We start from the raw sequence: 17010 nt of genomic DNA, 5'->3' as shown, positions 1-17010 counted from the left end.
CTAGCAGTTGTAGCTGCAGAACCCTTCTAACCCACCACGTGGAACAGATTCAGGGAACTGAAGCCCAGAGCGTGCACTGACATCAGACATGCAGCAGGTGCTCCCAAGTGCCCTGGTAGGTCAGGCTCCAGGGCTCCGGGCAGCCATCCCAAGGCCTCAGCGGGCTTCAACGTCCTGGGGTGCTAGGAACACGACAGGATCCGGGCCCCGAGCCCTGAAGCAGAGGCAGAAGGCGGCCGTCAGCGAGCCTCGGGCCGCCCTTCGTGTCTGGGGTTTACGCATTTTCCTCCCTTGGTGCTGGAGACAGTGTGCGCTGGCCTGCCCTTGCTCCATCCTCAGATCCCGCTGCTTTCCTGTCCCCACACCCTGTGCCCAACACTGGCCAGAACCTTCTGCCCACATGCAGCCGGCCTCCCCATTGAGGGGTCCCATCAGAGGGTCGGGCTCTGGTGTCCTCTTTGTCCAGCCTGTGGCCTTGGACAAGTTTGTGTTGCTCTGCTGCCCAGAGTCTGAGTCTGTGAAGTAGGTCTTTCCTTCTACACAGTACCAAAGAGTATGAAATAAAGGGCGTTCGTAAGGCTCAACAACTCGAGTTAGTGTGTGTAAGGGGCGGAGGACAGTGCCCGGCACGCTGGAGCCCTCTGCAGCGGTCCCCTGGGAGGTCCCTTCACCACGCTGCCACTCTGGGTTTTTCCTCACGCTGTCCTCTGCCACCTGGTTCGTCCTCATGTCTTGGAGCCCCTCTCTGCCTGCGTTGGCCCGTCTGCTGGAAGGCGGGGGATGCAAACAGGGCCACAACCCGTGAGTTGCTGGCTGGCCACCCCGCCTGTGGGGACTGTCCCAGACGTCAGAGCCATGGCTGCAGACCAGGACTACAGCCCAGAACTCTGCTCAGGTCATCCACAAGTGCCCCCCAAATGCAAGTTCTCTGATGTCGCTGTCCGTTAAAGAACTCGGGGCTGCCCCCTCTGCCCACAGCACGCTGGGCTGCGTTTGAGCAGCGTTGCCACCCGGCCTGAGAACCACCAAGCGCCTGGCAACGCACCTGTCCCCCCTCCCAGCCCCAGCCCCATCCTCCCTCCCACATCACCAGCCATCTCAGCCTGACCCCTGTGCATACACTTCTTTTAAAAACTCAAAATGTATCTGCTGGGAAAGATGATAAAGCACCCATGGGAATTATTTTCATCTATAACCCATCTCATGAGCCCGGTGGTGCTGGCTCAGCTGTGCACTGGGTCACCTGGATGCTGGGAACCTCCACCAGAGATTCGAATTGTTTGGTCTGGGATGTGGCCTGGGTGTGGGGACTTTCTTTTAAAAACGAAGCAGCGCTGAGAACCGCTCTCCCTCTCAAAGGCACTTCTGTAATGTTTCTGTCCTCGGTCCAGCTCCCTCTAACTTATCTCCCTTCTTGATTTTTCTCAACATACGGAAGGAAGGTTTTACCTGGGTGTGTGTTTCTTCTATCTGTAATGGGCTGTAATTTCTTTAAAGAATGCCAGTTTTCTTTCTTATATCATATGCAACAGGAGTACAATAGAAATGCAGGCAGGAAGGAGTCTGGCTGCTGCTCTAAGAGGCCCAGGTGTGTCTCCAGCCCACAGCTGTGTGGGGGGCCTGATGCAGGAACCAGAACAAACACCTGTAATTGGCTATCATTCTCCCCCACACTTTCCAGTCTCTAGCGAAAGTGGACCAGCGAAGTGCAGCAAGTGGGGCAGCCAGGAGCCTGGTTACTCCACAGGCTGGCTAACGCAGTCGGACTAACCAAAACTCCGTTAGGTGGCTTTCCTGAGTGGTATTGAGGGTTTCTAGGAGACTTTTCGATTGCCCTGTTTTGCACATTTTGCCTCTCGCTTATTCATCCCTTTTTCCTCTAAAATTCCTTTACTGTCCCTGGTGTCACCTCTGGGAGAGGGAAGAAAGAAATGAGACAAACGCCTGTTCCCCTTGATCAGATAGAAAATGATGTTACCATCTCTGCACCGGCCCTACCTTCCCTGTGCAGCCGCCCCCGGGCAATACTCTGCTGGGTGGTTCAGGGCAGGCACAGAAGGCTCTGGGGACCTTGCGCCCTGTCTCTCCCCTTCCCTCCTGGAGCTTGAAGTCTTGTTAGGGAGAAGCAAATGCTCATGTATCACCAAAATTGGCTGCTTATTAATAAGCCCAGATGAGTTAGCGCCAAACCACAACTACATGTCAAAAAGGTTTATCAAGGAGAAGAAGAAGATCTCTGACCAGTGGTTTGGGTCATTTGCGTTGAGATTTCCCTGCGCCGGGCCATGCCATCTGCTCCGTGAGCCTGGAAGAAATGGAAACTTGCCTGGTGTGTGTTAGAATTCCCACTCAGCATCCTGCCGGTCAGTCTGGAACTCTCCCACACCGGCTGAGATGGGGACTCTGAGAACTGAAAGGCCCGTGGACGAGAGAATGAGGTGCAGAGAGAAGGAAACCAGTCCTTCAGAGCCAGCATGGGGAGCCTCCTGCCCAGGGCAGGCAAGTGTGGAGGCAGGTCCCAGGTTCCTGGGAAAAGGCAGGACCCGAGACTGTTCATTCCAAAGTATCGACATGACATTTCGTGTGTTCCTTTGGAAGAACTTGAAGCTGCTGCTTTTTCTGTGAAATCTCGCCTTAGGTTTGTCCTGGTTTCTCAGTCTTGCAGGGTTTTCAATGCGAATGGCATCCTCCTCCTACCTCACTGTTAATTACGGCCCCGGGGACACAGCAGTTGCCAAGAGATGGCCGGCAGGTACCGAGAATTTTTCTCACAGACAGTTTTTGGAAATGACTCTTAAAGCTTATTTGAAATAACCTTGAGAAATTGTTTCAGGAGAGTCTGGAGCCCCTGACACCCAGGTTCACATGCCTTGTAAGCCGTGGCTGGGGCCCTCCCCTCCAAAAGGTTCTAGCAGGTGGAACACAGACAGTCTCGGCCATCAGGGTGGGTTCCTGGAAGCCTCGATGGTTTTGCCTAAGTTTCTATGTAGCAACAACCAAAGCAGAGGCCAACGGGACCTCTCTTGGTAGCATTTAAGTCTGCTGATGGAAAAAAGAAGAATATTTTATATCCTCCTTTTCCAGAAGAATATATGATGATAACCAGGAAATAAACCTCTAAATAGCATAGTAAAGAGAAAAGCTGGTTCCTCTTTTCCCATTGGCCTTTAAAGTCCCTCAAAAAGCTGAAAAGAAATCCCTTAAAAGTGGGGAACATGCCAGGCAACTTTGTAAAAAAATTTTTTAAAAAATTGCATGAAGTGGACAGCATTAACATGGCCAGAATTCATTCCTCAGCACCTAAGAAACCCAGTAGCATCACTACAGAGAGTGTCGAGAATGAACAAGCAGAACCCTATCCGCTGAGCACTTCCAGACTGTGAATCCCAGCTGCACAGGACACACGCCACCTACCTGGGACGCCACTTGGGTCACGCAACATCTCTCCTCCTGAGCGGGATTAGCTGATCTGTGAGATGGCCTGGAGGTGAGGAAAGCCACCAGGTCTTCCAGGACCCTCTGGCAAGGTTCTGCCCTGCAGCCCTGATTCCAGGCAGGACCACGAAGCACACACTGCCTTGCGTGGCTGCTGAAGTGCGTCAGTGCAGATCCTGCAGCTGGCATGTCCCCAGCCCCGCAACCTGCTCCCTAGCTGTGTCCCCAGGGCTGGGAGCAGCCCCGCGCCGGGTAACGCCAGCGCCCTCTGTGACATGTGGCTCTCTGCGGCCAGGCACTCCTGACTGGGGGTGTCCGCTGACCCAGGAGCATCAGGGGCGAGGGTCCTGGAGGATAGGGGTCACCACTGAAGAAAGGAAGCACCCAGAAATGAGACTTCTCGGGCCACTAGGCTGACTCTGCTCTCTATCCCAGTAGCCAAAGCCAGTGCCTTGCTAGAGGCCATATTTAGATGCTCGGGTCCCGCCTGGGTCCTGGGACCCACACACCTTTGATGCACATCAGCAAATGGGGTGGCAGCGTCGCTCAATCGTCACACAAACCCCACGGGGCCAGGGCCTCCACACACTTCTTCCATCAAGACTGGGGCTAGTGAGGGGTGCTCAGGAGGAAAAACAGGGAAGGAGGGCCAGGAGTGCTATGGACACGTAACACAGGGGTGGGCGCACTTGAAATAGGGGGCAGTGGTGGCCTTCCCGAGAAGATGACATTTGCGGGGAGCCTTGAAGGCGGCGAGGGAGAGGGAGCCATTTGAACTCTGGGGGAAGCGGTCCAGGCAGAGGGAATAGCAAAGGCCCCCGAGGCAGGAGCTCTCCTGGCACATTCGAGGAGCAGCAAGGAGCCCAGCGAGGTGGGGGCGCAGGAGGAGGAGGACGGTCAGAGTGGCCCTCAGCCCAGGGACAGACCTCGGCTGTTACTCTGGTGAGGTGAGCGGCTCTCCCAGGGGCTGTGACGTAGTGGGTGACGTGATGTGATTCTTGTTTGAAAAGATCGCTCTGGCTTTTGCAGGGGCATGTTCCTTGGCGGGGGCGGGGGGGGGGGACCAGCCAGGTAAAATTCCACTCCCCCTGCACTCCCGGCGTCTGGCACAGAGCAGGCACATTGTACGTGTGTGACAACGAGTGAACATGGTGTGGTGGGGGGATTCAAGAGCTGTTCTCCCCGGACCTTCGCTGTGGGGCCACAAGAGAGGCCCCCAGAGAAGCCCCCTCAGCCCGGTGCCACGAAACACAGCCCTAACCTGGCCTGCACAGATGGAGGGAGACGGTGACACCCCTCCTTCAGGGAATCTGGGCTGGATTCTGACATGTGGTCACCCCTTTAAGACCCCCAGACTCACACTAGAACCCATGAGCTTGCAAGAAGGACTGGTGGGTACCTCTTCATCATATGGAAAGACTTAACATGGCGCCCAGTTACCCAGAAAGGCTGGGCGTGGGGTGAGCATCCCTGGCCTTGCTTTGCTCTCATAGAAAGTTCTCTAGAGCAATCCATGAACAGTAAGCAGCTTCCTGCACACGCTTCCCACCAGCTGTCCTCAGCAGAGCAAGAGTGAGCCCTTCAGCAGTCTGGAGCTGAGAAGCCTTGGGGTTTTTTTGTTGTCGTGCCAAGGCCAGGGTCATGGCTTTTGTTTCTCCCAAACAAGACTCATCAATCACCCACCTCCCCGATAAAGACCCCTGCTTGTGCACAGAGGCAAACAGTGGGGTGCAGGGAGGACCCTTGCTTTAGTGGCAAAGGCAAAACGTTCCTCCCCACAGGCCGAAAGGACGATCCTGGAGGATTAATGGGCTATGCAGGGTGTAAGGTGGTGAATGCACCCCCGCTTTGGCACAGATAACTGAGAAATCCAACCGAAATCTGACCAAAGTATTTGTTCCTCTAGAACAGGGCAGCACGGGAAGACTTTACATGTAGAAAACAGCTTAGCTGTGGGCTGAAGCGGCTTCCTTCACTCTTGACCACAGGACAGCTTTTATCCAGGGGACCCAGGCGGCCCGTTGTGCCTTTTCTGCTTCCTCAGGCCTCAGACCAATCCGGAGAACTCCCTGTCCTCCGGCAAGTCACCACAGGTGTAACTGCTGCAGTTCCTGGAGCTCTTGATTATTGGGGAAATTAAAAACCAGTCCTGGGACTTCCCTGGTGGTCCAGTGGTTAAGACTCCCTGCTCCCAATGCAGGGGGCCCGGGTTCGATCCCTGGTCGGGGAACAAGATCTGGCATGCTGCAGCTAAGACCCGGTGCAGCCAAAATAAGTACATAAATGAAATAAATATTAAAACAAAAAACAAAAAAAAATAGTCCTGAGCAGCACACAGAATCCTGGTGTAATCCCACCTTGCTGCCCAAGGCCTCTCCTGAGTTTGTACAAAACAGATAAAGTTACAATAAAGCTGGGAGACAACCTTGCAGGGAGAGCAGTGCGTCACCTGAGGGGTAGCGCCGTTTGCTTTGCTTTGAGGATGGCTGGAGGTGTGTGGCCTGGCACAGGAGTACCCTGGCTGGGCGCCTGCTAAACCCCACGGCCACCCCCCAGCCCCCTGCCTCCTTGGGTCCCACGGGGGATGTTTTCCCTAGAGCTTGGAGCCACTTCTGTCACTTCACTTTTGGAAAGGCGCTGGCAGTAGTGGCGCCCAGACCACCTTGTATTCTTTTTTGTCAGTTTTGAAAAACAACATTACTGAAATATAATTTGCATGCCATACAATTCATCCATTTAAAGTATGCAACTCGGTGTTTTTAGTCTATTCACAAAGTTGTGCAGCCATCACCGCCATCTAATTTTAGAACCTTTTTATCCCTCCTGAAAAACAAAAACATAACCCCGCTGGTACTCAATCCCCATTCCCCCCCACCCCACCCCAGCCCTAAGCAACCACTAATCTACCTCCTGTCTCTCTGGATCTGCCTGTTCTGGACGTTTTGGTGTACGTGGAATCAGATAATACGTGGGCTTTGCCGGCTGGCTTCTTTCACTTAGCACGTTCTCAAGGGTTGTCCACGTTGTAGCCTGTATCAGTATTTTACATATTTTTATTGCCAAATCATATTCCATTGTAAGGGCAGACCACACTTTCTTTCCATTCATGAGGTGGTGGACATGCGGGCTGTTTCCGTTTTTTTAGCTGTTGTGAATATCGCTGCTATCAACATTTCTGTACTGTTTTTCCATTTTGAGATGTGAATAATTCAGTCTGGTAAAATGAGCCGTCGTCTCTCCATGGCCGGGAGGTACGGAGATCTCTGTGTTCACGTTCTGTGAGATTGCAGGAGGGTCTGGAGGAAACATCTTTCTCCACGAGGGCCTAACAAGACATTAATTCTCAATGTTTAGTTAAATTCAGTAGTAGATGCATAAGAGTACCTGATAATCATGGAAGGGGAGGAGAAAAATGCCAGACGAGCATTTTCAAGAACATCCCAGCTGCTGGCCGGGCCCCCGCGCAGGTGGGCAGGCACCATGCGTGTACTCTCTCTGCCCGCCCGTCTTTCAGTCCAGCTGTCCTAGCTTTCTGCTTCAGAACCAAAGTCGATGATCACACCAATAACCAAAAAGAGGAAGCCGAGCCCAGAGCTGGGGCCACGGCCAGGATACAGCCCCTGCTGCCGGGTTGGAAATTCTGGACGGCATCCTTGGGCCGTTTGGAAATGGTAATGAGGCTGGCTGATGCTCACCGGTCTTGGGCTGCCAGTGCTGAGTGTGGAGGCACACCCCGTCCACTGCTGCACTGGTTCCCGTGCTCAGAGCCATTCCAAGCGGTCTGAATAGCCCAGACAGCTCTGTGATCTCCTGCTCGGCCAGCCTTCCTGCTGGGAGGGTATTTAGCCCTCGGCTAAAGCTGGAACCCCCGCCCATGCGTCTCTCCCTCACCACACCAGCTCTCAAAGCCGTTTCCTTCCTTAATCACCTGAACCAGCTAATCATTTCCCACACTGACTGCTCGGTAACGAGGACCCAGGGAGAGCAGCCACTTTTCTTGTCTGACCTCCCCCCCCCCAGCCCCAGCCCCCCACATCGAGTTGTCCCAGGGGGCAGTCCTGGACGGCAGCCTTGCCTTGGAGATAAGACGCCCAGTGCAAATCCTTGCTCTTTTGCTCTCTGTTGAGTACAGCCAGAGAAAACAGGCTGCAGAAAGGCCCACTGGTTCTCAAAAAGCCTCCATGAGGCAGAGCTGTGTAGAGCACAGCAAATCTCCAACCAAGACGGTGGTTTCCTGGGTGTCTTGAAATCCTCGTGGATATTCAGTGTCAAAGGAATCTCACGAGGCCCGAGAGGTAGGATATCTTTCTCTAAAGGCGACTTCTGGCGTCTCCGGTTGCCCGCTCTGGTGTCTGAGCTGCTGAAGGCCGCAGCTGGCCCTTTGACATCCAGGTTAGTCCTGAAGGGTCTCCCCAGGGAGGTCTTGCTCAGCCGCTCTGAGATGTGAGTGGGCCAACTCCTGATTCCCAGCAGCATTCACATCTAAGACAACCCTGAATTTAAGACGCATATTAATCACACAGTGTTTCTGAACCTCTTATCCTTCTTGCCCAACATTTCTATTTCCTAATTTGTCCCCTCCTCTGAAGCATCACAGAAATACCATTTACCTGTATATTTTCCATACTTACATCTGCACTTCATACAAAGAGTAAGATATTTTTGCCCCCCAATGGCATGCCATTAACTCCTCCCCCAAAGCCCCCAAAGGCAGGGGTTTCAGCCTGCTCTGTGCACCGATGTCACTAGAGCCTAGAACAGTACCTGGCACGTGCCAGGTGCCTGGTTGAGGAAAGGATGAACTAATTAGGCTTCGTGTCTCCTGTGCCCCCGGGCATCACACAGCTCCGAGTACCATGGTCCCTTCCGGTGCCACCACCACTGCCCAGGGTAGTCCGTACCTCATGCTGACCCCCAGGGAGGCATCAGGAAGCTGACAGCCTGCTCCTCTGTGCCATGCACGGGGCCCCTGCCCTTTGGTAGCACTGTCTGTGTGTCAAGGCCAAGTGACATTTGAGCCCCATGGAATAATTACAGGGGCCCCCAACTGCCTCTGTCTTTGCATCTCCTTAACTCGCCCATGGATTGGCAGTTCCTGAGACATTCTGTCTGGTCCAGCACAGCACACCGGGCTGCATCTGGGGATGCACCGGGAGAGGGGCAGGCTGTCCTCATCAGCAATTACAAACAAGCCCTCCATTGTCAGCCGCGCCATCTGTTTGCTTGGTTCCACCAATCGGGTGCCTGTACAGCCAGCATCGCCAGGGCCGAGGGGCTGCCGGGGAGGGGGACCGAGGAGCCCGTTCGTGAGGCGACCCTTTGCTCACACGGGAGAGGGCCAGCAGCACCCGGCCCTGGGAAGCCGAGCCCCTCCCCTGGAAGAAGACCCACCCAGAGACGGCCCACGATCGCTGTCCTCCAGGAGCACACGCCGTGGGGGAGGCAGGAAATCTAGGTCATCACATTTTCTAGAGGTCCCACGGAAAACATACCAGTCCAGCACCAAGGATCAGCACTGCCTGAGAACTTCCTGTGCCCCTAGAGCTCGTTCACCATGTAAAGAAGGAGCTGTTAACAGTAGCTGGAAATCAAGTAAGACAGAGAAGGCTCGTGTGTCATCACGATCGGTTGTTTATCCTGAAGTTCCAAACCCCACATAATTTTGGGGTGTGGGGAGGAGTGAAATTTCCGTCGATGGATTGGAAAATACGGCTTCAGAGAAGCCCATGTTTCTTGGGGAGAACCCCACCTAAGATCTGTCAGCGGTCCCTCCTCCGACAGCATCCGTCTCAAACACTGGCCCTGGTCACCGTGTCAGCCTTGCAGGTGATGTCAGCAGACAATCCAAGTTTACCATGGTGGCCGGGCAGACAGCAGTCCATGTCCCTGATAAATGTCCTTTGTCTAGATTTGATGGTGGTCTAGTGACACTGAGTTCAGGAACATTGTGGGGTTGGGGTGAGGAGCTGTCACCTGGCGCAGAGAGAGGCTGCGTTTGCTAAGGAAACCCACGTGGGAAATAGGATGGCCATTGTGGGGGTTGGGAGTGGGGTGGTTGAGAAAAACTGTCACAAAGCATGGAATAGCTCAGAGCCTCTCTGGGGTTTGGTGGGACTGCTGGGGTCCTGCTGCTCTGAGTGAGGGTCCAGTTGCGCCTCTGCAGGGTCCCCTTCACAGCCACGCGTGTGTGTGCTTCCTCCCTGGGGACTGTCACATCACAGGTGACACCCGTACCAAATTAACATGCTGGGTACCACTCAGAAACCTGTAAAATGAAACTTAGAGACATGTAAACTTGTACACTTAGAGGGCGTCAGGTTTTTTTTCAGGTCATCCATAGAATTCCAATTGCTTGTCTTGAAAACTCTTATCTTAGACTATATCATAGAGCAAATATTTAGGGCACATCAGGCAGCAGGGACAGGATACTGAGGTCAGTGCTACCCAGTGTCCCAACGGCATCTGTCACACATCGTAGAAAAGCTGACATCGCCTTCATTTCACACCTATACAGGTGACGGCAGCTAGAATTCTATCCTGCCAAGGCGAATTTTAGGTGAATTTCCAGTTTGTAATGATCTCCGAAGCTGCAAGAACACTCAGACCGCCCACGAATAAGCGTATTTTTAGCACCCTGCTCATGACCGAGTTGGGCTGTGGGTGTGCTGCGCTTGTATTTATTTCATTTTATGTTCTTTCCCTTCAGATTAAAATACGTAAAGACCTCACTGCAGTATTTGAACAAGGTAAGACTGACACTTCAGTGGATTTGCTCAACCCCCCTGCTCTCGGGGAGGGGGTGTTCATTCACTAACCCACCTCCCTCCGGGGCTGACATGGCGCTGAGATGCCCCCACGGGTTCCTGCTGCCTTCCCCCCCACCAGGAGCTCTGCCCTGCATGTCTGCACTGCCCACCGGCCCAGGGAACCCAGCCTGGCCTTTCTTCAGCCCCTGTACTCCAGGCGGAATCTGACACCAACACCTGCCATCCCGGAAAATGTCTTTGTCGCCTGCCCTTTTGTGTGCGGGGCCTCAGGGAGCCAGTGGACCCGGGGCCGCCCCCTTTTTTTGTCGCTGAGCCAGGAGGAGCAGGGTCTTGAGATGGGCCGATAAGATGCAGCACGTGGGGGCCGGCCTTTGACCGCTGGCCTTAATGGGGCCTTGAGGCCTGGGCTGGGGAGGGCATGTCATCCTGGGTCTGCTGAATGGAACAGCTGGGAAAGGAAGAGCAGACGAAAGCTGGGGGAGTGCAGAGGGCGGGGAGCCCCAGATCGCTGTGGTTTAGGACCCAGAGGGCAGGCCAGCTGTGGCAGGTGTGACCTCCGTGGCCCTCCCCTTTCTGCACCAGTCTGGGGTCCAGGCCCTTCCCGTGTGCCCTGATGGACAGCAGACACTTACAGCAGCGCTGCAGAAAGGCCTCTCGGGGCAGCCCGGGCTGTACCCACTCATGGGCTCACAGGTGGGAGACAGACCAGATGACGAGGAAGATGGGGCAGGTCGGGAAGCGAGCTGTCGTTTATCAACCCCATCACCCACAGTGGAGCCGTGGCCCAGTTGCCGTCACTGCCCAAGCAGATGTGGAGGGCAGGTCAGGGTCTAGATTTCTTGGTTCATCCAAAGCACCGCCCTCCTCCCCCAGGCAGGGCCACTGCCACAGGGTGCTGATCCTCCGACCCAGCTGCCCTTTCTTAGCGTTTTAGCTGTGGAATTGTTCCAGCCTGGCCTCCCTGGTGACACGAGCCGCAAAGCTCAGGTGCCCACATCAGCCGGGCAGAACATCTGTACGATCCCCTCCAGCAGTGGGGGTTCATGCCAAAGCATTTATTTGCAGGGACCCCCGTACCCACATGTGTCTTGCCCCTCCACAAAGACAGCCAAGTGGGGCTCCGGTGTCCTCTGAACTGACCTCCGGCTTCCAGCACGAGGAAAGGCCAGGAAGGAACAGCGGCTGTCCGCGGGCAGGAGTGGAATCGCCCCCTTTGCGGCCGGCCTGCTCAGTCCGCAGCTGTCGCCTCCCCATCAGTCACGGGGTTCAGTGGGCATGGCAGGAGCTGGTGCGGGCTGGGGACTTGCCAGTGGAAAGGTAGGGACGGGAGGAATGCCAGGGGCGTGCAGTGCAGCCCCCCGCCCCCCGGCATGACCTTCCCGGGGCCCCTGGTGGTGGGGCCACTGTCGTCACGTGCACGAAAGCTGCTTTGCTGCAAAAGCGTCACAGCTCGCCCTGCCCACCCGCCACCCTGCAGTGCAGGACCTCGAGGGGCCCCCTCCTGCCTCCCTGGTGGGGGTGGGGGGTTAAATGTTTCCCTTCTGGTCCAGAAGTACTCTCACTCAGTATCAGATCTTTGAACATCACTTTATCTCTTTCATTTACTTGATTTATTTTTTTTTTTTTTGCTTTCCTCTCCCAATTGATCCAGTTACAGAGTGGGTGGGGTGGGTCCTAGTTAGTCACATGAGGTCTTATACGATTTGAAGTGAAGGCATTCACACTGCAATCGTACCTGGGATCGAATCAGGGCTCTTCGCCCTGCTGCCCGCTGCCTTGACCACATGCTGATGCTACGCCCACCTCTGGCCTCAGGGAGATGGGGCGATGCCCGTAACACCGTCTCTGTCTCAGATGGCAGTGGAGCTGTGCTGCTTTTATGGCAAGCAGCCTGTTTTCAAAGATGGAAACAGCAGGAGAGAGGCCCACAACTCCTCTCTCTGCCTGACCTTCCTGGGACCAGAGGGAGGAGACAGAAGAGCCCGGGCTGGGGGACCTTAAGGAGCTGAATTTCGGAACAACACCGGGGAAGGCAGTCTCCTCAGGTGCAGGCGTGTTTGCAGGTATTGATTCCAGAGGCTTTCTCTGGAAACAATAAGGTCAGCTCTGAAAATGAAAGAAGATGCTATCTGTGAATAAGGTCAGTTGTGTAAATTAATTTCAAAAGCCAATAATGATAGAAATGTCAGAGGCCAAAGCCCCAGAAGTGAAGCATGTCGGGAGAAGGTTAGAAAGCCCTCTTTTGAGGAAGCTGGGACGAAGCCCAGCAGGGTTTAAAAATAGGTTCTAGGGAGGGTGATGAAACGGTCCTGCCTCGAAGCACTGCCCGGGGGACCCACCTCAGCAACAGCAGCCGGGTGTTGCAGCAGCGGGCGCCTGGGTTCCTCCCAGCACCCTGGGGATTGGAGGCGGGGGGCAGGCACGCAGGCCTCCGCTTCGTTCCTTTTTCCCTCTGGATCGAAACAGCTGTAGGCACTTCTGGACTCGTTCAATTAGTCCCGACCTCCCGTCTCAGACCCCTTGGGGAATAATCGGGTTGTAACTCCTGGTGTAAAGTATCAGCATGTAGATGCGAGTAAATAATAACACCCACAGATCCACACGCTGCCACTGAAGTTTTTCTTGCTCTTTCATTGACTCCAGGCAGTGCTGCTCCATTGGCTTCCCGCCCACACCTACCCCCCCGCCCCGCCCCAGCCTTCCCTGCACTGTCATCGGTGCCTTTTCTCTTCATTCTTTACTTGTGGATCAGATGGTTAGGCCCAGTGAATTTCAAAAAGATTCATAGCTCCTTTTATGCTGCAGGAAAGTCCAGAGCAAAGGCTGGGAGGAATGACCTTGATCTGTGGATTCATTCAGCAAACATCCCTGCACGCGCGGCCCCAGGCGGGGGTCCAGCCCTCTTCCTGGGGCCGTGGGACATCCTCCCTCCAACCTGTGCCCACATGGCCCTCCCTCTGCTTCCTTCCAGGGTCCTGGCCGCCAGGCTGAGCCTCCCCCACGGCGCCTCTTGGGGAGGGGGAGACGGCTGAGACTCCCCCACTTCCCTACCCGAACCCCCAAACCCAGACTCCGGGAACGTCGCCGCTCTGCTGGTGACCTCAGCGGGTCTCCCCGTTTACGGGCTTCTGAAGTTGACGAGGAATCCCACTGAAACACTGCGGTTGAGACTTTCAAACTAGGCGGTGGCCTCTCAGGAACCTTGGGCTTCAAAAGAAGAAAAGAAAAAGTCGCCAACAACCAGAGACGCGCCCGCTGTCATGTGGCGCCAGTGGGGCTGCCCTGGCAGAGGAAACAGGAGAAGGTTCCCGGCTTTCAGCGGGTGGGGGGCAGCTGGCTCTGTCCCCCAGTCATTTCTCTCGTTTATAAACGCACCATGTTTCCCCGAGGGGCCAGTCAAACGCCTATCAGGATGCTGGAGGAATGTTCCCTGCCTTGATTCTGCTTGTACTTCCTCTGTTAGGATTCATGGTTAGTTCAAAATTTCATCATCGTAGAAATTGGCTTTCCCTAGAGTCTCGAGCCTGGGAGAAGTTTTACCTCCGTTGCTGTGTGTTTTCCACCTGGTTCCCAATGCCCGCGAACTGGGGAGAGGTTTCCTGGCCCTGCTGGAGGCCCCCTAGGTGGTGACGCCGAAGCGTCTGTCACAGAGCACTCAGGTGATTCTAGAAACAGGTCCTGTCCCTGCAAAGCTCCCTTCCTGGTGCCTCCAAAGGTCTCCCCCTGTCCCCTTCCAGGAGGGGCCTCACACATGTTTCCTGACACACACAGTTTTAAGGCGACAGATTCCCAAGCAAAGGGTGCGATCCCTTTGTACCCATTTGGCTCCCCAAGGAAGGCCTGTTGTGCCCGTTTTTTGTTTTTGTTTAAAAAAAAACAGAGCGAGAGAGAAAGAAAAGCCCCACCTTTCATCTGTACCTGCTGCGCACCCTTACTGGGGTCGGGGTGTTGGGTGCCGGCCTTCTGCTTTTCCCCTAGGCCCTCAGGCTATGTCCAGAGTGGCCCTGGGCTCAGAACAGGGGGGCTGCCTGCTAAGGGCCCGGAAAGGTCTCCATGTGGGTCCTTCCCCACCCTCCCCTGCCCTCTGCCGTGCCACTCTTGCACCACCTGTGCGCACCCCCAGCCCGCTGGGCCACCTTCCTGCTGAGCCCCCTCACCCGGCGGAGCTGCCATGTCCCCTGACGGCCCACCGTCCAGCTGGCTGGGCTGGTACCCAACGTTGGCAGGAGAGTCGGGCAGGCCCAGGAGCCAGTCTTGCTGTCAGGACAGCAGGACAGGATTGAGAAAGGCTTTCCCACTAGAAGGAGGGGACTTCTGATTCTCGAGGGAGCTTGTTCTGGTTTACAGGGAAATGCAGGCAGGACTTGAGGCCAGGCCCGCAGACGGGCAGCTCGCGCACCGTCAGGACCCGAGAGCATCAGGTTCATTGCAAACAGGAGCAGTTCTCTGGGCTGGCCTGTGCATGGGCCCGATTTGCTCACTTACTGGGGGTTAGTGGCGACATAAAGGGTGATTGGAGGTGACAGCCTCTTCTGTTGTGTCAGCAACTGTCACGACTCTTACCTTCCCAGGCACCCCCTCCCCGATTTGAATGGTGTGGGCTCTGCTCGGGTGTGCTTTGGCCCACGTGACTCTGGATTCAGCATTCTTGCCACTGCTGCACGTGGTACCTCGTTCCTGCGGGAAGGGCATCGCGTGCTCCTGGGCTCCCAAGTACCACGTGAGCGCTAGCTTCTGGGAGAGGGTGTCACCTTCAGGCTCGAGAAAACCCCTGTTGCAGAATCCTTGGATTTAGTCAGTGTCAGGACTCGGAATCATATGGAAACCCCCTGGACTCCTGTTCCATGATTCCATTTCATCTCCAGGAACCAGTCCTGACCTGGGGGGGAATCTGGTTGCAGGTAGCAAATGCACAGACCTTCCTATAATCCCTAATGATTTTGACAACCCCATGACCCCAGAGGACACCTAGCAGTTTTACAGCTCTTCTCAGTAACAGCTTTGGTTTGGAGACTTGGAACCGGGAGACGGGAACTCTAGCGACCAGGTTTGCTTACAATCACGTGCACTTGAATCTTTCTTGTTATTTGGGGTGGAAAATTGAAATGATCAATTTTTTTTTTTTCACTTAGAAAAGCAAATATTGAGCTTTTATAATAAATGCCTTTCAGCAAAATTGCCGAGGGTCACTCATCTGGTGGGGACCCCACCTGAGTCACAGTGCTGACTGGTCACATTAGTAGGTCAGCCATCTGTAAACAAAAATGGCCCTAATTGGCCCAAAATGGATAAGAGTTGCTGGCTTCCAGGCAGGGCCAGGCCAGTCCCCTCACCTCTCCGCACGCTGATTTCCATCTGAAGCAAAGATGATATTCTGTAGTCTCACTGAGTAGGTTTTTGTACTTAAAAAAAAATAGTAATTCCACAAAATGATGACATTTTGAGTAGTAACACCTTAAGTAGACAGCAGTGAGGACTTGTAGCTCTGGTAAGCGAGTGTAACAGTGTCTTCCTGTGGTTAAGGCTGCAGTTCCCAACGGCCACCGGGAAGGAGGGGGTTTCAGCCTTGAACCTGTGAGAGAGGCTGGCTGATGGGACCCTTAGCCTCACCAATGAGAGCGTGCAAATCACGTCTTCCTGACCTTCCTCAGCTGTGACCACCCATGCTTCACTTACTGTCATATCTATATCATCTGGAGGTTTGAGGGATGCTTTCATGTTGACTGTGATATCTTAAGATGTAACTGTGTTACCATCATAGCTACTGAAGGGGAATGTCCACATCTGAAGGGAAATTCCACAGGAAACAACCACGTTTTATTTGCACTCAGTACCTATGTATGACACACACATTAAGTGAATGTTTTCTTGTTTTCAGGTCGACAATATTGAGTACATGTAAATGAGGACAAAATTTGATAAATATGGTAAATTAAGTTATAGGCTGTCATTTGATTTCTATTTTGCTGTCTCTTGTTATTTAATTTCCCTGATGCTCCACATCTGGGCTTATGCCTTCATCGATGTAGACCTTGCCTATAACCCATTTGGCAGGCATGGTGCCCTGTGGCGAGGGTTGCCCCCACCTGGAGAAGCACACAGCTCACCGATGGCCACTACCTGACTCTCCAGTTTGCCCTCTGTCTTTAATTCTGATTTACTGTGATGACCTAATAAAGTAGAAACACAGCACTCATGTACCATCTGCTTCTCTTGTTTTCATTATAGTTTGTAGGAAAATAAAGTTTATCCTGGCATCTAACAAAAGATGGTTTACATTTTTATCAAAGTTGTTCAAAAGCATTTTTTCTAACCAAAGCCTTAATATATATCCAAAATTGTAGCCAGCATGGGTACAGGGAGGTTTGCCAACATGTTCATGTAAAAATTGACCTCTCGGTTCATAATCTGTAATGCCAAGACCAAGCATTATTGGTCTCCTATATCCAAGTCCATCCTTTCTTGGTGATTAAATAGCCGGGTCTGTATCAAGGCTCACAGTGAGCCCCGGCCTGGGCTCCTGTCTCTCTAGGGCAGCCTCTGCACCGGCCATCCTTCCAGGGGTCTGGAGTCCCTGACCCTGATGAGCAGGAGGCCAGCTTTGAGGGTTTGTTTTGTGAAGAAGTAATAGGGTGTAATAATTCCTCCTGCTGGTGTGGCTGTAGCCTGGTTGTGGCCCCACCTCAGGGCTCCAGCCTTCAACCATCACATTCAGACGACCTGGCCAGGCGGCGCCTGTCAGCATCCCGGGCTGCTCCCAGGCTCTGGACAGCAGGGAACTTCCAGGACATTAGACAGTCAAGCTTTG

The 17010-nt window shown here is 54.1% G+C and overlaps 1 protein-coding gene across 4 annotated transcripts in view; it reads left to right on the top strand.

The window, feature by feature from the left end:
- Positions 1–16453, top strand: part of RALGAPA2 (Ral GTPase activating protein catalytic subunit alpha 2) — a 285849-nt gene extending 269396 nt beyond the window's left edge. For all 4 annotated transcript variants that reach the window (XM_057703254.1, XM_057703256.1, XM_057703257.1 and 1 more), the window contains 2 exons: positions 10142–10181; positions 13174–16453. In XM_057703254.1, coding sequence (XP_057559237.1) covers positions 10142–10146 — 5 coding nt within the window. In that variant the 3' untranslated portion in view covers positions 10147–10181; positions 13174–16453. The remainder of the gene's footprint in view (positions 1–10141; positions 10182–13173) is intronic.
- The last annotated feature ends 557 nt before the right edge of the window (positions 16454–17010 follow it).

This window comes from Hippopotamus amphibius, chromosome 12 (assembly GCF_030028045.1).
Source record: "Hippopotamus amphibius kiboko isolate mHipAmp2 chromosome 12, mHipAmp2.hap2, whole genome shotgun sequence".
Taxonomy (NCBI): domain Eukaryota; kingdom Metazoa; phylum Chordata; class Mammalia; order Artiodactyla; family Hippopotamidae; genus Hippopotamus; species Hippopotamus amphibius.
The sequence above is the reverse complement of the archived record's forward strand: the minus strand, read 5'-3'. Positions and strand labels throughout refer to the sequence as shown.